This window comes from Vanellus vanellus (genome assembly GCF_965231255.1).
Source record: "Vanellus vanellus genome assembly, chromosome: 6".
Classification (NCBI taxonomy): domain Eukaryota; kingdom Metazoa; phylum Chordata; class Aves; order Charadriiformes; family Charadriidae; genus Vanellus; species Vanellus vanellus.
The window spans coordinates 36,313,486-36,333,858 of NC_138911.1; the positions used below are offsets into that span (position 1 = coordinate 36,313,486).

Below are 20,373 nucleotides of genomic sequence, written 5' to 3' on the forward strand. Positions count from 1 at the left end.
TGTAACACTAGTAGTTCATCTTTGTTTTGATTCCATAAAAATTCTCAAAATTTTAGATAAATAAAAAACATAAGGAATCAAAAGACCATGATTCTTTACAAACAGTTTGCAGGGAACACATCTGTCTAGATACAGCAGGAAATGCAATAAAGTCTACCTTCTAAAGGGAAGAAGCCTTTGAATAGACAATAGTTTAGTTAGACATGCACAGTTCTGTTTACAAATCTCCTACATTTTCTGAGTGAGTGACAAAATGAACTTACATGCATTTCTGGTGCACAGCGTCCAAGTAAATCTATAAGAGCTGAATAAAATGACATGATTGCATTGCCCATGTGCACAATCTCTTCCTCCTCCTCCTCCTCCTCACTAAAAAGTAAACAATACCACTGAGTATTTTTGCTAATGTAAGTTTATAGCTCCTCTCTGGAGCTAGAGCCATGATCCAGAGACTATTTATTAATTAGACATACTAATTTCCTCTGGCTCCGGATTACTAGTTTTTATCCCTAGAGCGAGCATGCAATTAAACAGTAATAACTGACTTCACATGAGACTTCTATATTCCTCTTTCACTTTACGTTACCTTCATTCCACAACAGCCTTCTCCTTTGCATTGTCCTTCAGGCTTCTTTTCTTCTGTAACTCTTATTCCACTTTTATCTAGCTCATGCTTTATGAATTCCATATGACAATTGCTTGTGGGTGAGAATCTCTGATGCTCTCTATATAATGCCTTACACAATGGGGCCTATTATCTACATATTGCAAACATGATTAAACCAGTTATCAAATCACCATTTGTCAAAACAGCTTTCACATTTACTTACCCTTCTCTTTTATACGCCTGGGAGGGAAGGTCACGAGTAGGATTCTCTGAGATCCTGATAGCTTCCTGCATAGCTGCCAGCAAACCATTTCCTCCTTCTCCCCTAAGGTCTGGTCCAAAGCACTCTGGCCGTCGAATAAGGAGCTTGACAACAACGCTTGCATTTTCCTCAACACTTTCACCTGAGGACCAAAAAGCACTATACATACTTTCTCCTGACAAGTCAGGAGACAACCGTGTTTTCCCCTAAATTTTACAAAATATAAAACAAATCATGGAATCATGGAATTTTCAGAGTTGGAAGGGACCTCTAGAGATCATCTAGTCCAACTCCCCTGCTAAAGCGGGATTGCCTAGAGCACATTACTCAGGGCTGCATCCAGGTGGGTCTTGAAAATCTCCAGAGAAGGGGACTCCACAACCTCCCTGGGCAGCCTGTGCCAGTGCTCTCCTCACCCTTAATTTTGAAAACATAAAATTGTATCAAGTTGGCAGCATTGGATGTGCTTTATAAAAAATAATACTGAGGTTTAAAAACGATAGTGTAGACTTGTCTTGCAAAAGTTTTACTACATTCAATCTAGAAAGGTTCACTTTAGGTTAATTTGCTTTTAATGGCAAAGACTACTCTCTCTAGTATAAAGGCTAATAGCCCCAAAAGGCAAGAAATCTGCAACTGGGAAGGGCGGGAAAGTTTTGAATCCAGCCAACCCCCCAGCCTCTCGCTCTCTCCCCTCTCCTGTGGGACAAGGAGAAAATAGAAGGAAGGTGTGACGACTCATGGATTGAGGTAACGACTGTCTAGTAGAGAAAGAAAAAGCTAGGCACACAAGCAAAGCAAAAAGACAAATTCATTCATCGCTTCCCAGGCAGACGTTTAGTCAGTTCCTAGAAAGCACAGCCTCAGCATGTGTAACGGTTGTTTGGGAAGACAAGCGCCATAACCACAAATGTTCCCTTCCTTCCTCCTTTTCCTGAGTGCAACATCATGGTATGGAATATCCCTTTGGTCAGTCTGGGTCAGCCCTCCCAGCCATGTCCCCTCCCAACCTCTTGACCACCCTGAACCTATTTACCAGGGCTGGGAAAGGAGGGGAAGGGGCAGAGTGGGAAAAAAAATGAGAAACCCTTCACACTGCACATGCACTGCTCACCAACAGCCAAAACATTGGTACATTATCAACACTGTTTTAGCCATAAATGAAAAGCACAGTGCTATATGGGTTGCTATGAAGAAAGTTAACTCCATCCCAGCCAGACCTAGTATAGGGCGTGAGAGTTACTTGATTTTTAATGGGCCAAGTGAAGCAAAGAATGTTGCTTAACATTATGTCTGCAGCACCTCTTCAGTGAAAAACTCATCTGAGAGTTTAATCTTCTCACTCAATATGATTAAAGAATAACAAATTGTATTTTATGTTAAATAAACCTATTTGTTAAATCTTCTGCTTGCTATTTAAAACCTGAAATTGAATAGTTCATCTTTTCTATACACAAAAAACACGTTAAAACCAGCTTTAAAGGTCATGGCTTGCCTGAATCAACCCCATTTATAACAGCTTTGTGTGGAAAACTGTATGTATATTTGAAAAGGAAAAAGAGTGGATTTAACTATTGTATAAATTCAGTACAGGCAGACAGGTTGTGATCTAGATGCTTGCTGAATAAAAGTCATTAGGAAAAAGAGCCTTCATATAAATGAACTCTTTGTATGTAACTAACTGCTTTGTGGATTGCAGTTAGTGGCACATGCAAACATGATAGGAATAATAATTGAGTCAAAAGCTCAGCTTATGGTTAAATGCAACTGTTTAGAAATTCACAGTGGCTACCTTATAAGAATACTGATAATCTGTAGGAAGATATGAAAGTAATGGGACATATAGGAAGAAAACAAATTACAGGAAAACAAACAGTTCACAGTCACTGAACCTGTCGTGTCATTAGCTTGGATCATCAGTATCTATATTTTACACACAAGCTACAATACTAAACCTGTACAGAACCACAAGTAGCAGGTTTATATTAAACTGACTGTTGCAGCTTTAGCAGCTACCAAAAGTAGGATTAGACCTGTGGTTTAGCTGACAATGAGCAGTGGTACTACCAGGAAATAAGAGTCAACTGAAGGAAATAGTAGATGAGAGAACTGGGACTGACTAGAAGGAGCAGCTAAACTCTTTAAACATGTCAGTCTTGTATTTTTCTCACTTAAAGCACTGGTATGATCTTGCTATGGAACATAGGACAAGAAGAAATGGCCTCAAGTTGCACCAGGGGGGGTTTAGATTGGAAATTAGGAAAAAATGTCTTCACTGAAAGGGTTGTCAAGCACTGGAACAGGCTGCCCAGGGAAGTGGTTGAGTCACCGTCGCTGGAGGTATTTAAAAGATGTGTAGATGTGGCACTTTGGGACACAGTGGACTTGGCAGTGTTAGGTTTACAGTTGGACTCGATGATCTTAAGGGTCTTTTCCAACCTAAATGATTCCATGATTCTATACCCTAACTACTGACTTTGCACAGTTTTTTTTTCTTTCTTTCTCCCTTTCATTCACCTTATTTTCATACTGCAGGGAAAAAAAGCAAGATTTTAAATCTTAAAGTCAACAATTTTAGTTTCATTTGGATAAAACCTTTTAAGTAAAGATTTTAAAAGGAAGCTTATAGCAAAAGCCCTTTGCAGGTAGTTTTAATTTAGAAAGTGCAGGAAAGAAACTTACTTTAAGCACAGAGGACCAAATTAATCTTTAATGTTGCTCTAAGTCTACATTTTCAATCTACAATTTCTTGTACGCTCCATTTGCCACTAGAATCTTATTCAGACCTTCTCCGTATATATATTTCTTTTCCATATCCCTTCTGATGGGATACCAAACTGCTCAAAATATCTCTAATATCTTGCAGCCTGCTCTAATTTACCTCACAGTTAATGAAGAATTTTACTTGAAGAAAGAAGTTATGTTTATTCCCAAGATTCACTGGCCAGTACCAAAATTCATTCATGTGTTTCCAAGTGTGTGTTTCTTGCTTTTATCTCAAAACCCCTAATATTTTACTAATTTATATTTGTATCGTCCTCTCAAGCAGAGGACACAGAGAAATTAATAATCGAATTTTCAAAAGTGCCATCTCCTAAACTGTCAGTGAGAAGCTTCAAAACCCTAACCATAGCTGTTTTTCAGAAAAAAAGCAGCTGGAACACTTGAAACTAAAACTTAATTCTACTGACTAGCAGTCCATCCAGCAAAGTTTACTCTTCATAGTATATAAACTACCACAGTTCAAAGATCAAAGTTATATTTATCTAATTATACAGAGTACTGTTAACATTTATTTATAAAATCAACAATGAAAACCACACACTTTATTAACTCAGCAACTACCTGTTCTACATTTCTTATAGCAGCTTGTCAAGTTAGTTTAGCAGCTCGCTCAATAGCTATAGGCTTATCAACTAATGAACATACTTCAGATATGTTTACTGAACTGAATAGTAAATATGTTTATTGTTTCTGTTTCAGGTATTATTTTTTAATTTCAAACCAATAGTATGTGAATAGAAAAGCCAAAATCTAAGAATTAGACTGTTTGAAATTATTTCCCTTCTGGCTTTCCCTAGTTAACCTTTTAAACACTTTCTATACTGGCAGACCAAATAGGTGTTGAACAGACAAATCTTTGGATCTCATCCAGTCTCTAACCTAAATTACTGTTTTGATGAAAAAAATCCACATCAACCAGAGGATACTTTTTGTTTAGTGGCATTCAGATAATCTAAATATGATTTTAGCATATTTGTTTCATAAATTTCAAAAGGAAATTGCCCACAGACAGAAGTATAAGATAGTTTTTCGTTGTTTAAGACATTAGATTTAAAGTACACAGTTAGGGTACTTTACAAACACTGATCCCTCAGAAATACGTAAGCATGTGACCTATTGGAAATTTGCTTTTTGTAACGCAAAATGGTATAGTGGCCAAGAATGGCCTAAAATCAGTCTTCGCTGTTTATGTTTATAACCAGCATATGTTGTATATGTAAATACCACAGTTTACTTACTGAAAGAATTCCTAACATCATTTGGTACCTTAACAGGTCACTCTATTAAATTATGCAAGTTGCAAAAAAAGTAAGGAAAAAATACAACTAACTACAAAGATTCAAAATAGAAGATTACAATTAGCAGCACATACCAATAATCTTGTATTTGTAATGAAAACAGTATGCATTAACCTCTCTTCATCCATTAGCACATTTCATGGTTAGAAAAGTAATTTTAAGGAAACCTTTTGATAGAATTTGCATGCCAAGAAATTACACTTACTGTTAACAAAAACTGCAAATCTTAAGAATGACAGGTAACGTTCACCCTCTATTGGATTCCATCCAATGTCTGGATATCCTTTAGCCAGCAATACCGGACAACTCTGTAGGCCACAACCCGCCAGGTAGGTAACAACCTACAATACAGAAGCAACCCTTTATTCTTGTGTTTAGAAATAAATTTCTAGAAATAAGTATGAAACAAAATTATCTTAAGAGTTTTTTTTTTTTTTTAATAACAAGGTTTTTATATACTAGGTGTGTCACCTAGGAAACTACCAGCACAGGTCATTACTGCATCAGTCTTAGTTTCTAGTTCTTGCTTTTGATGATGATGAAAAGTCAAGCACTCTTTATTTCTGAAGTTACCTAATTATATGATAACACAACAATACAACATCATGAATAAATGTGGAATGTGAAAAGGAGAATAAAATACTGTGGAATTCATATCTTTTTCAATAGTACATAAACAACAGTTAAAATACTGTTGAACAATTTTAAAAATCACATCAGTAACCACGTATGGCCAAGTTGCTACAATAGCAAAATAAATATTACATCAAAGGCTTATTTATTGTAATTCCAATTTTAATAGATATGCAAACAATTATGTTTTTTAGAAGATTGATAAATATCAGTGAACAGTCTTAAGAGTCTGAAACCAGAAAGATTAAAATTTTTGTTAATACTTAAATTCCTAACATAGCATTTCTTATCAAGAGGAATATCTTTCAGATAAATCTTTGAGAAATGATTACAAATTTCATTAATTATAGTAAACAATTTCTGAAACATGTACAGAATGATTTCTCAAACATTTGAAAGGAAATTTGCAGACAGCTGCACAAACATGATTTTTGGTTTTATTTTAAATACACAAAGGACAAGACACAAACAGGATTATAGCACTTAAATATATTTTGAAATAGGGGATGAACATCAAGAACCTTTCATGAACCCATAAGAAGAGATGCAAATTATCATTTCTTACAATGGAAGGCAGCCAAAAACGGGTGGCAAAAGTAACATAGGTTTTTCTATTTGGCAAAGGGAGATATGTTATTCTGCTTAAGTGCCCTATAGCAATTCCACCATCCATGAGATCATATTTAGTCATTATCTAATGCCCTAAGAGAGAAATGAGTCATGAATTCAGGAAGAAGAATTATATCTCTGCTGATACAGTATACAAGTTGCCTCCAAAAGGCTGAAACAGAGGAAAAATGGGCTGGTGTAAAAAATGTGCTTATTATAGTATGCAGTAAGGAAGTTAGTTCACTCAGTGCAAAAAGTATGTAATTCCTAACAGGACTCAATAGTTTTCTAGTATCCATTCAGAAGTTATGAGTGAACGCACACTTGTAGGAGTCTAGAGATGCGGTTCATATAGAATGTGAGAAAACCATGAGACCAGATAGATGCCTTCTTTATCTCTTTTCAGATTTTATAATGGTACCACCAAAGCCCATCATTTTAAACCATTCAGTTTACAGTATGTCATCAGGCCACAGGATATTTTTCTTGTGCAATCCTCTACCTTCCACACATTCACACATTTGCAGTAAAGAGATCAAATTTGCAATGGCAAAAGTTCAAAAGTTAAGTTGTCGATGTGCAATTTATTTGCTTTGAACACACACAAATTTTAGTCACAGAGAAACACTGTATCATTGTGCGAGTACGGTATGTATGCCGCATTCATCAAACTGGTACCTGTACAGTATTTGTTTTTTCTTGTTATGTAGTATATAGACTTATTTACTGAATAACATCTACATACTGCACTGGATAGAGTTACTGAATCACCAAAGTTAATATATTACAGCCAATACATTACCATTCTTACAGCTAAAATGACTGATGAATTTCGGAAGCCCAGTCTAAGACACATAGAGCCTGATTTTTCAGCATGAAGTACTGTGTATATTGCAGCTGATATCTGTTACTGTTTGAATATTCAGCAATTTTACGGTGCCAAGTATTCCACGGTTCCTCAGCAAATGAGGAACATAGGACAAGCATTTTAGCAGGGCCTGTTGCAATAGGACAAGGGGTAAAGGTTTTAAACCTTTAAGGGTGGATTTAGAGTAGATATAAGGAAGAAATTTTTTACTATGAGGGTGGTGAAACACTGGCACAGGTTGCCCAGAGAGGTGGTAGATGCCCCATCCCTGGAAACATTCAAGGTCAGGTTGGACGGGGCTCTGAGCAACCTGATCCAGTCGAAGATGTCCCTGTTCATTGCATGGGGTTTGGACTAGATGAACTTTGAAGGTCCCTTCCAACCCAAACTATTCTATGATTCTGTGATTCTATGCAGTCAATAGTCAACATTGAAATTCAGTTTAAGCAGCTTGCCCTACAGTACTTTCCATGAAAAATGAGACAGTCCTGGTGGCATTCCAGTGACTAGTGGGCTGATACTAGGGCAAATACTGTTTAATGTGTTTATTAATGACAGGACAGAGTATGCTCTCAGCAATTTTTCAGGTGATAAAAAATTGATAATTGTTCTCAATGTTACCTTTACCTAATTAGTATATTCCTGTGCTCTCTCACGCCACTCCCTTTCATATTCGTCTCTGTCTTCTCCTAGCTATCCTCATCATACATCCATTTATTTCTGTTTCCCAACTTTTCATCTCCCAAAGCATATGCTGATCACAAACACCCCCACACTCCCATCACAGGACTCTCGCATACTGCACAGAGGATTCTCTGTGTTAAGCTATCATTTTAGTGCTTAACTTTTCTCCTCCATTTATGTTAAACCTTGCCTTCTGTTTTCTGTTCTCCAGTGCTGTGCTAGCACATATCACTTCCTTTCCCTGTTTTCCTCCTCTTCTGACTGTGCACCCATCTTCCATCTCTTAATCGGTTTGCCTTCCTGGATATACGAAAACTTTCATGCCAGTTTTTGTATCCTTTTACCCACCGCTTCTAGTTCATCCTGCCGCTCCTCACATTTCCTTTTATTCCTAACCGTTGCCAATGACCTGAATCCTGGATTCAGTTTCCTACTGCAACTACCCTTAAAATCCTGTTCCAGCTTCCCTTCTTTAAATACCTGCCCTTCCATTCTCTTAGCTCTTACCTCCATCCCCGTCAATCTCTGTGTTTTACTTAAGCCAAAAGATCTGCTTCCTTTCTTCTCATTCTCCTCTTAATTCTCAAATTTGGTCCTCCCCAAACAAATTTTCTTGATATGCCTTTCTCCTGTTTCATGCCTTTTTTCTTGTCATCCTTTCTACCTTAGAACAATAGTGGACGGATGCAGATGATAGAAATAAATCTCTTTTGCTGTAATTCCTGCTAAGCATAAAGCAAAATCAGGGGAAATACTGCTCAGTCAATCTTACCTTGAGACAGCACAAACCTAGAGCAAGTATTTCGAGGAGATCATATCCAAAAATTACTATCATCAACTTTGCCCTTTTCCCTTCTAGCACAAGTACACTATTTAATAAATAGGTAAATAGGTCAGAGCGATCACTTACCTTATCAAGATCTGGCTCCTCCAATGCTAGTGCAAGCTCATTGTTGTCCATTACAGAGGCTGCTGCAACATCTAATGGTGTCGAACCTCTCATTGAAGGAAAAGCTGCAGAAGAATGTTAATACACAGTAATTATATTCAATTTGCAGTAATCACAGTCATGCAGCAGAGGGCAGCAATCACACTGGAATCTAGAACATAAATAATAATACGTTGTATGGCTGTTCTTCAATCAAGAACATGGTTAACTGTTTTGAATAACGCTAAAATAAATGCTGATTTTTTTTTTTTTACTTGAAATCCATATCTATAAACATACTCAACCACACTGGTTTTCAATGAAGATGAAGCAATCGGTATCAACAACATAGTAAATCAGAGGAATATTATGCTATTTCTTTAGCAGAGCAACATGTTAACTATGTAATTCTACAAAACCCTGCCAATTCAAAATTTTAAAATACGCCTATATTCAGCTAAAAGAGACATTTTCAAGCTCCAGTGTTACCCGTTTTCTTTCAGTCTTATCCCATTTTCTGTCTTTAATATGGACAAATGCAGGCATCAAAATTGTCACCATGAAGAGCTAAAGCACTGTGAAATCACATGCTATCTTCCTTGCTATACCTTATTAATATAGCCATCTATCTAGGCAAGACAATTTACCTTGTGTCACAAAATCTAATGCACACACATTAAAAAACATACATTTAGTATTCCAAAGGAAAGATATGAAATTCACATCAGTGGCTCAGACTTTGGAGGGAAGGGAAATGAAACCAGATGAAACCATATAGTTTGTGAAAGGCAGGTCATGCCTGACAAACCTGATCTCCTTCTATGATAAAGTGAACCACTTAGTGGATGAGGGAAAAGCTGTGGATGTTATCTACCCGGATTTTAGCAAAGCTTTTGAGACCATTTCCCACAGCATTCTCCTGGAGAAACTGGCTGCTCATGGCCTCAACAGGTATACTCTTTGCTGGGTAAAAAACTGGCTGGATGGCCGTGCCCAGAGAGCGGTGGTGAATGGAGTTAAATCCAGTTGGTGTCCGGTCACAAGTGGTGTCCCCCAGGGCTCGGTGCTGGGGCCCGTTCTCTTTAATATTTTTATCAATGGTCTGGATGAGGGGATCGAATGCACCCTCAGTAAGTTTGCAGACGACACTAAGCTAGGTGGGTGTGTTGATCTGCTTGAGGGTAGGATGGCTCTGCAGAGGGATCTGGACAGGCTGGACCGATGGGCTGAGACCAATGGTATGAGGTTCAACAAGGCCAAGTACCAGGTCCTGCACTTGGGTCACAACAACCCCATGCAGTGCTACAGGCTTGGGGTGGAATGGCTCGAAAGCTGCCCAGCAGAAAAGGGCCTGAGGGTGTTGGTGGACAGCCGGCTGAATATGAGCTGGCAGTGTGCCCAGGTGGCCAAGGCCAATGGTGTCCTGGACTGTATCAGGAATAGTGTGGTGAGCAGGAATATGGGAATGATCATTCCCCTATACTTGGCACTGGTGAGGCCCCACCTCGAGTACTGCATTCAGTTTTGGGCCCCTCACTACTAGAAGGACATTGAGGTGTTGGAGTGTGTCCAGAGAAGGGCTACAAAGCTAGTGAGGGGTCTGGAGGACAAGTCTTCTGAGGAACGACTGAGGGAACTGGGATTGTTTAGACTGGAGAAGAGGAGGCTGAGGGGAGACCTTATCACTCTCTCCAACTACCTGAAAGGAGGTTGTAGAGAGGTGGGGGTGGACATCTTCTCCCTGGTGACAAGTGATAGGATGAGAGGAAATGGGTTCAAGTTATGTCAGACAAGGTTTAGATTAGATATTAGGTAAAATTTTTTCACTGAAAGGGTTATTAAACATTGGAATAGGCTGCCCAGGGAGGTGGTAGATTTGCCATCCCTGGAGGTGTTTAAAAAAAGGGTAGATGTGGATGTGGTACTTGGGGACGTGGTTTAGAAGTGGTTTTGTGAGGGTAGCTTAATGGTTGGACTCGATGATCTTAAAGGTCTCTTCCAACCTCAGCAATTCTATGATTCTATGATTCTGTGAAACAGGCAAGTACCATAAGGCTTAATTTATTCTTAGATTTCCAATCACAACTATTTTGAGTGGAAAAAATGGCAAACTGCATGGATTTAATCCTAAATTTTTCAAGATATTTAAAAACACAGATTTAGACTATTCTGTTTCTAATGCTATTCACAGTCACATAAGAATGAAAGGAAAATGGAAAAAAAATATGAGTTAGAGGTGAAACCACAAATTGGTTTAAGCTTCAGGGAGGCTTCATCACATGCTTCAACTTGTTATAGCAATTTGATACTTGTTGTGTGATATCATAGTTCCTCCTGATCTTGCTTTTAGCTGTTGCAGCCACATAACGTACCCAGTCCAACGCTGCTGTTTTCCAGTAAGTAACTAAGATGCTCAAACATGGCCTTTTGGTTTTGACGACTAATTCGACAGAAGTAGCACAGGAATCGACAACAGCTTGCCACCATCTTAGGAAAAACGATGTGCTGAAGAAGAAAGTTGACAAAGCAGTGAAATATGTTAATTACCAATCTGTCCCAATTCTTCTTCCTGCACTCCTAACAAGGAAAGTATAGAGAAGTTACCAAGGTGATATGCAGCTGACAGTTGCCTGGCTCTAACTTAAGAAAGGACCCCCATTTCCTTTTGTACTCATTAGGTTTAAAATGTTTTGTATTCATTAGGTTTAAAATTTTGAGAAACATTTTGCAGAGAACTATAGGGGACATATAAGGGGGAAAAAACAGAGAAATAATTATCAAAGCAATTTGCAGACTAGCAAATGCAGTTTTACAAAAACTCTGTCTTAGCAGCATTACAATAACAAGCTCAACCACCAATATTAGGTCATAGCAGAATAAAGAATATTCAAGAACCTTAGTTTATCCTCCCATATTACAATAAGAATATACAGTTTTCATATAAAACATTTCTACAAGACTCCTTTGTCATCCAATACATAGGCCTGACAAGATAAAGTAAAACATTAAATTGCATTAACTACCCAATGCTTTTAAAAACAAACCCCAAACAATTTACTTGCTGCACATTATGCGCACAGATTTCTCCTCTGAAAATAAAATAATGTCATCTGTAGCACTCATGAAAGCATGTTTCACAATTTGCAATTAGTCATAACATCATCTGAGATTAAAAAGTTATGCCATTCTTGCATTTTACTGAAAGGAGCTGAAAGAACAAGATCAAAAATCATGGGACAGATTTTTAATGGTTGTTTAAAAGTTTTTCTATCTGATTTATTAAATTTACTATTAGATAGCTTTTTTTTTAAAAGTGTCAAGTTCAACTCCTAAGGATACTCACAAAATTAATGAGAAAATTCATTACCATCAAGGAGAATTCTTTTTTATATAACCTGACTAGCACCCTTTAGGCACAAGCAGGAATATATTCTATATAATATATACATTCTATAATATCCAAGGTGATATCTGAGCATTTTAATCATAGTATCACGGTTCTTTTCTTCCTATGACGTCCTGCCTCCTTCACTCATACCTTTCAGCCATAAATAATATTGCTTATACTTTATTATATCAAAGTCTAATACATGTTGCCTTCTTTACAATACAACTCTCACTCTGAGAAGTGCAATCTTTTCACTTAATGAGACAACAATCTTGCAAAAAGAGTGATTATGTAATTAAATGCTATATAATATGTATCATCTTTTCAAGACATCAGGTGCACTTCAGAGACTTGAGAAACTGTAGTTTTTCTTCGGCACAGTTTTTTTCCTAATACATGCAGCTCATTTGTCTATTTCAGTCATGAAGGAGAGATTATGTACAAGCAGCGTTACTTATGGTTTCTGTTCTTAAACCCAGGGTAGATGAAAATTAATGAAAAACCTTCATTCATTCATTCATGAACAGATTCAACAAAGCTTCCACCCCCCAAATGTACACAGATTTTAACTGAATGCGTGACATAACTTTTTTTAGAAAATTACAGTAACACCTATATTCTTAAAAATTGTCATTGCAGAAATTCCTCATTATTGACAGAAATACATATGAATATGGAATTCTAAAACTTTCAATCAGTAAGAAATAATTTTGAAGTAAAACAATTCAATTCTGATGGCCAAAAAGGGTGTTGCTGAGGATTCTCTGAAAGTGAATGAACAACCAACACCAGAAACCAACATGACATTAAGATTCCAAAATTATAAGAACTAAAGACACAGTTTTTAAAATAACTATTTTAGGCATTGAGATATACACTGAAACCTAACTGTGATGGAAATGCTGAAAGCTCGCCCAAGTATTTTCTGGGATATATATTACACCAATGAAGTACTTTTCCAGGGTTTTGTTAGCGAGTACTAGCAAAATACTTCTAAGGTACTGAGATGCCTTCAGCCCCACCATATTCCACAGATCTCCTCATCTATTTCTGACTTGTTTATTAATAGCACAGCTGGAAAGAAGCTTGGCATAATTTTGTTTCCAGTTTGAACTGACAAGTTTTTAACTTCTCACTGTTCCTTCAGAGAAGTGCGAGCTTTAACACTCTCACTACATGTCTCAATACAGCTTCATGATAAAATCACTTAATCCAAGGAGCTGAAGATCTAGATTAAACCATCTGCTGCCACAGCCTAGGAAAACGCCCAATTCCTAAACCAGAGACTACATTGCATGGTTGCTCATTCCATCTCTTGAAGCTATAACACTGAATAGAAAGAAATGTCCACGAAGCTGGAAAGAGAAAACAAAAGGGAACATATGAACAATCTAGCTGTAAGCAACTTGCTTGAGAGCAGGAAAAGCAGTGTTCTAGTGCCTGATGCCACCACTATACTTGAACTGTATATAAGCAACTGACTGGACAAACCCACAGAGAATTTCAAATGAGTATATAAAATCATAGCTGACCAAGGCATGCTCGCTGTTTCTGGCCCTACTCCTTTTTATTCAGGAGAATACCTTACCTGGCAGAGTGAAAGATGCGCAGCATGCACAAACAGGTACCTTGTTCAGATTACAGTTGTTCTACCTAGAGTCAACTCACTTTCAAGCGAGACTTCTCTGCCAAATTAGAAGTTAAACATGCCAGCAGAAGATCAACAGACAGCAGATGGCAAGTTGCAAAAGGCAAAGGCAGGGACAGGGATAATGAAGAACCACCCACAGTAGGAAAAGATGAGGTTTGAGATCATCTAAGCAATTTGAAAGTGCACAAATCCATGGGACCTTATGAGATGCATCTGCAGGTCCTGAGGCACCTGGTAGATGAAGTTGCTAAGCCACTATCCATCATATTTGAGAAGTCATGGCAGTCTGGTGAAGTTCCCACTGAGTGGAAAGGGGAAACATAACCCCAATTTTTAAAAAGGGAAGGAAGGAAGACCCAGGGAACTACAGGCCAGTCAGTCTCACCTCTGTGCCCATCAAGATCATGGAACAGATCCTCCTGGAAACTCTGCTAAGGGAAATGGAAAATAAGGAGGTGATTGGTGACAGCCAGCATGGCTTCACTAAAGGCAAATAGTGTCTGAAAAAAATTGGTTGCCTTCTATGGTGGGGTTATAGCATTGGGTGGATAAGGGAAGAGCACCTGATGTCATCTACCTGGACTTGTGCAAAGCATTTGACGCTGTTCTGCACAACATTCTGGTCTCTAAACTGGAGAGACATGGATTTGACTAATCAATCACTTGGTGGATAAGGAATTGGATGGATGGTTGCACGTAAAGAGTTGTGGTCAACAGGTCGATGTCCAAGTGGAGCCAAATTATGAGTGACATTCCTCAGGGGTTGGTACTGGGACCCGTGCTGTTTAACATCGTTGTCAGCAACATGGACAGTGGGATCGAGGGCACCCTCAGCAAGTTTGTCAATGATACCAAGCTGTGTGGTGCGGTCGACGTGCTGGAGGGAAGGGATGCCGTTCAGAGGGACCTTGACAGGCTAGAGCAGCAGGCCCATGCAAACCTCATGCAGTTCAACAAGGCCAAGTGCAAGGTCCTGCATGTTGGTCGGGGCAATCCCAAGCACAAATACTGGCTGGGCAGAGAATAGATCAAAATCAGCTCTGAGGAAAAAGCAGTGTGCACTTGCAGCCCAGAAAGCCAACTGCATCATGGGCTGCAACAGATGAAGTGTGGCCAGCAGGTCAAGGGAGGTGATTCTGCCCCTCTACTTCACTCTAATGAGACCCCACCTGGAGTACTGTGTCCAGCTCTTGAGCCCCGAACATAAGAAGGACATGGACACGTTGGAGCGAGTCCAGAGGAGGGCCACAATCAGAGGACTAGAGCACCTCTCCAATGAAGACAGGCTGAGAGAGTTGGGGTTGTTCATCCTGGAGAAGAGAAGGCTCCGGGGAGACCTTATAGCAGCCTTCCAGTACTTAAAAGAGGCCTACAGGAGAGCTGAGGAGGGACTGATGGGACATGGGGTAATGGTTTTAAACAGAGAGAGGGTAGATTTAGACTAAGGATTAGGAAGAAATTCTTTACTATGAGGGTGGTGAGACACTGGAACAGGTTGCCCAGGGAAGTTGTAGATGTCCCATCCCTGGAAGTGTTCAAGGCCAGGCTGGATGGGGCTTTGAGCATCCTGGTCTAGTGGGAGATGTCCCTGCCTATGGCAGGGGGTTGGAACTAGATGATCTCTAAGGTCCCTTTCCAACCCAAACCATTCTATGATTCTATCATTCTATGATTCTATGGTATAGCAAGACACAATGTATAAGTATTTTACAGAAGCATATGAGCTATGTGACCAAACAGGCAAAGAAAGAGAGGTGTAGCTACACACAGAAGGCATTCAAGTAATGAAAAGTTGCCAGACACAAGATAAGCACAAGGTTTTAAAATGGGCTCAAAATCCTTCAAAATGAGTAAGAAGAACGAGTGGCCAGGCAAAAAAACCCAAAGTAACCAGTATTGGAATCAGAGGAGACACGTCTTTTTGGGGGGGAGGAAATGGGATAAAAGCATGAGGCATAAGCAAAGAGAAGAAAGAAGATAAGACCACTTCACTTCTAACTTTCTTCAGTAGCCTAAATGTCTGGTTTGGCTTCTCAAAATGTATGCCACTGCCTTTAAACTAACACATATATATTCAAGCGTAACACTAAGAAATGTGAAAATACAACACCGCAAGAAAATTATTGCTATATTCAAGTACTTGAATTTGAGCATTCAAAATTAAGTTGGTGTTAGTCTCTTATAGTTTATTGCTAATAAAAATTCATCTAAGATGAAGAGGTATATTTTCCTAGAAGAGCTACACCTCCCATAAACGCAGCTAACATATATTTAATTTAAAATAAGGATAAACCCTTTTAAGTTCCTATTAAAAGACAAATGAAACACTTAAAACCTCTCTCACTTTTAAAAATGATGTCATAGAATGCTGGGCTTCTCTCTCTAGTAGTATAAAAACTGTTTGATTTTTAATGTTAATCAATATTTAAATTTGGACAAGCAAAATCTATCTTACATGAGGGACATCTGTTTTTCTTTCTGGGTATTTCTTCTTAAAAAGTCTTAGTATACTTTTGGAAAGGTTCAAAATGCAAATGACACAATAAAATTACAGTGAAATTACCTGAGATTTATCTCCTCCAAGCACATTCACCATCACATCCATAACAGTCTCGTGCATGCCCAAGACTCTCATTAAGTTAGGATGTTGATAAAACACCTTGTTGTTCATTATATCCCTAAAATGGAAAAAAGGGCAACAATGTGTTTTTAAGAAACACTTTTTTAATTTAAATCAATGATGCACCATTAGAGATTTCAGAAATGTTCATTCACTGCAGTAACATTATTTTAAATTCTTAGATTTCAGCACGATACAAAACCACCTGACAACGAAATGCTTCACATTTCAATACGCTGTCATTCCTCTAATTTTCATGAATTCTAAGAATCTAAAGTTTTAAATTATTTCAAAATGACATTTCTTCATCTTTAAATTGCTCTTACCATCTGTTCTGTTTAAAGAAAAATATATTCTGTGATGATCTAATTGGAAAAGAATATATTCTGTTATGTTTTAAGTAGAGAAGGGGATCAAGAAATCTAAATCTAATCTTTCCTCTTCAGTAATGCCCCTTAATTAATTTTCCTAGTTCACAAAGTAGAAGACAATAAATAGACTTAATATTCAAGGTTATCTGTTAAATGTGTTTCATCAATATTTCCAAAATTAAGACCATCTGTCAGAAGATCTAAAATGGCATACAGTTCCCTTAAATAGGAATATTTTAACATTTTCACTCTGCCCACCATCCTCTCAAGATGTTCTAGAATTCACTGTATCGGTTTCATAATTCAGTACACAATTGATGTGTTTCTATAGGGAATCCAAGGATTCTAAGATTTTAGGTCAACCTGTTAAAAACAAATGGCAAGTGACAGATGTCATGCCTGCTTTAAAGAAATACAGTAAACTGGGAATGGAAGATAACTCATAATAAAGCACCTCTGGGAAGGGGGCTACACACATGCTGAGTTTAGAGAAAACTTACCCTTTATCCCTCCTAGAATTTTCAGCAACTTTACAAACTTAGCATCAGGGAAAAATTAGGTAATATTGTCACATACTAATTAATAAGTTGTTACCATTATTTGTTCAGTTCAACTTTGTATTTTTTTTGTAAAAATTTTGTAAATTTTTACAGTGAAATAGTAAGAATATCGGAAGTTCCTTACAACGGTTGTAAAGAAGAGAAATTGTTCCGTGTTCTTGACGAGGGACAGGTAATCGTACTCTCATTTTCTCTCTTTTTAAATGCACCATTTTAATTTAAGTAATTAATTTTCCGTGAATTTTTTTTTCCTTCCATCATTAAACGGCCTAATCCAGCAATTATTAACACAACAGGAGTAACAGACATGCAGGCATGCACCATAATACCACTGTTTAAGAGAGGTAATTTCATAGCAAAGATGCAGACAAAGTATTCTCACATCAGCAGGAGTTACATAAATGCAGTTTCTTAGAATTCTAATGTTACAAAGGATAAAATAATCAGTCTTCCATGTTCAAATACTTTAAGTTGCCACTGATGATGACAATAAATACTAATTAGTTTGAAATATTTTAGATCACAACAACACTTTGCTGGTTCTACCTAACTGCTGGCACAAACTTTCCAATTAAAAATACACCAGCAAGTTTATTCACTCATGCATGAAATACAATGTGAGCTTTAAGTTTGGGAAAGATGTAGTATTGACACCAATAAAGATTTAAGTTATCTGTTTTCTCCAGAGCTGCTCAAACATGTACTTCGATGAAGCTTTAAGCATTAGGCTTAACTATAGTAAAAGGAATCAGTTTCCTTTAGATGAGAAAATATCTTAGTTCACAGAAATTTTGACACATTTGATACCGCTAGAGAGATCAGTTGGAGCCATCTTGCAAGTGTCTGTGAAAATGAAAATTTCTGGTACATATCTGCATTTTAATACAGCAGCAATTTTCATCCAGGATCTAAAATGAAAGGATTTACTAACATAACAAAAAGCTTTACACAAACTTAAAAATAAAATTATGTTAATTCCATACCCTAATCCATTAATCATTAGCAATTCCTCCTCTTTTCCCATCCTGACACTGAGAAGCGAGCGAATCTGGCCCAGTGCTGCAAGCAGATTAATGGTATCCTTCACAGAGGCAGCACTAATAGTGTATGCTTTCCTCAGAGCTTGCAGTAGCTCACCAATGCTGTCATATTGCCTGCGAAGGAGGGTGTACATAACCCGAACTAATTCTGGATCTTGAATCTGATCTTCCTGGGACCAGCGCACCATAGTCTGGGATATGAGTTCTTTCAGTGTAGCTAAAAGAATAAAATACACAAAATGTTACTAGCTATTACAACAACAAATGTCAAAAACATGTATTATAGTAAAATATTAGATAACAGTAGACAACGAGGCAGTCGTAAGAGACTGCAGACTATTCAGCAGACTGAATAGGATTTTTCAACTGGAAAAGTAATTTTTAGTTCTTTCAAGATAAGTCTGATGCTCTTGAGAGATGGAAAACAAGAAACATCTACTTAGCGTTCAAGTCAATACCAGCACTGTTGGCAATGAAAACTTAGTTGATAATGACTCTAAGAATCATGCTTGTAAGTTAAATGCTATGTTTAAATTTTTAATTGATCCTTCTTTTCTACATCAAGACTTATAAAATAGCACTTAGTGCAGCACAAACACCTTTTCATTAGGAATGACTGAAATCTAATTTTATAATGCCAAAGAAACATCATATTTTTGATGATCATCAGCCTAGGTTTGGAATACAGAAATTGGCAATCAAGTTTTCAGTAAACAGTTTATTGGCTGACAAGTATGAGTTCAATTACATCAGAAATATTCATGAATGTGAGCTCAGCTTGCCAATCAATTTTGCCTTGGGGAAGGAGGAAATAAAATCTGTTCTAAACTTACAAAACTGCCAGAAAGGAAGATGAGATAGCCACCTTTTTAAATCAAGCATCCAATTCAGGGCATAGCCAGGGTAGCTTGAGCAGCTTTTGCTGCTCATTCACTTGATGAATATTTAGCTATTTTGTTGTTCAAGCAAAGGATCTACATTTTCTTCAAAAAGACGATCTACCTGGAAACATCTCAGAATTGTGTGATGATGCAAACACACTAAGGAGTAGAAGACATGAACTGACTTAGAATAGGGAAATTTAATCTGTATTCCCCATCTGTTTGGGGAAAGTCACTGTCACTTGGGAATACACTTTCTAAAAAAAATTGTATTGTTTGGAACTACACATGTGTATTGCTCGAAGCAGTTCTGTTGTATACATTACACATTCAATGACCCTGAAAACATTTTTTCTGAGCCCAGAGTTTAGGAAATTTACCTGAAAACAAAACACATGTTCCAGCCTTCTTTCCAACAAATGTTCATTGCTGATATAAGGTAGAACATGAAGACCTTCCGTCTTAAAACAATACAAGTTCCTTTTCTCTGTTTCCAGCAAAGGTACCTCTTGACTTTCCCAAAGTTCTTCCAACGGTAAGAACTGCTCCCTGCCAACTTCTAGCACAACAGTGTTTATAGCTACTGTATATTCATTTATTTCTGTGTCTACACTATCATTTGCTAACTCTTCTCCCTTACAGTTTACTTAGTGATGTGTTTATAGGAAACCATCATTAATTTTTAGATTTTGTTCAATAAATAGGTTCTTTCCTGTGGGGACAGATTCTGTATTTCATCCAGACAGCCCTATTCTTAGGGGCATGTTATGAATGAAAACATCAAACAAACTTTGTTCTAAAACACTGTATAAATTTCTTCAATCAAAACAATTTCTTCTTTTACTGCAACAAGACAAACTCCTATTCTTTGATTCTTGCACTAAGCTCTTCTTTCCTTGAATAAATAATTATTTCCCATAACTTTCCAACTTACTGAGTTTCACTGATTTCTGGTTATATAAATATAACAGACTTGTTAATGATCTTATTAAAGAATATAATTACTTACCCTGGCATTCTGATCAGGGGGGAAGGGGATAAACATGGAATAAAGAGCAACCTGAAGCAGTAAACTCAAGGAGGAGTTAAGGTTTCCTCCTGTGAAATAAGGTCTTCGAAAGCTCAGCTGATGGCCTCTCTCACAAGGCTAAAGGACAAAATGTGCACAATTTTTTGTCTTTTTGTTTTA

General features: G+C 37.6%; 1 protein-coding gene across 1 annotated transcript in view; it reads right to left on the reverse strand.

Annotated features, from left to right (window-relative positions):
• RYR3 (ryanodine receptor 3) overlaps positions 1-20,373 on the reverse strand; it is a 253,870-nt gene that overhangs the window by 90,103 nt on the left and 143,394 nt on the right. The window contains exons 39-45 of the mRNA XM_082485921.1: positions 18,247-18,520; positions 16,276-16,390; positions 11,046-11,178; positions 8,656-8,759; positions 5,157-5,292; positions 831-1,011; positions 264-369 (exon numbers count right to left, since the gene is read on the reverse strand). Of these exons, the coding sequence (XP_082342047.1) occupies positions 264-369; positions 831-1,011; positions 5,157-5,292; positions 8,656-8,759; positions 11,046-11,178; positions 16,276-16,390; positions 18,247-18,520 (1,049 nt within the window). The remainder of the gene's footprint in view (positions 1-263; positions 370-830; positions 1,012-5,156; positions 5,293-8,655; positions 8,760-11,045; positions 11,179-16,275; positions 16,391-18,246; positions 18,521-20,373) is intronic.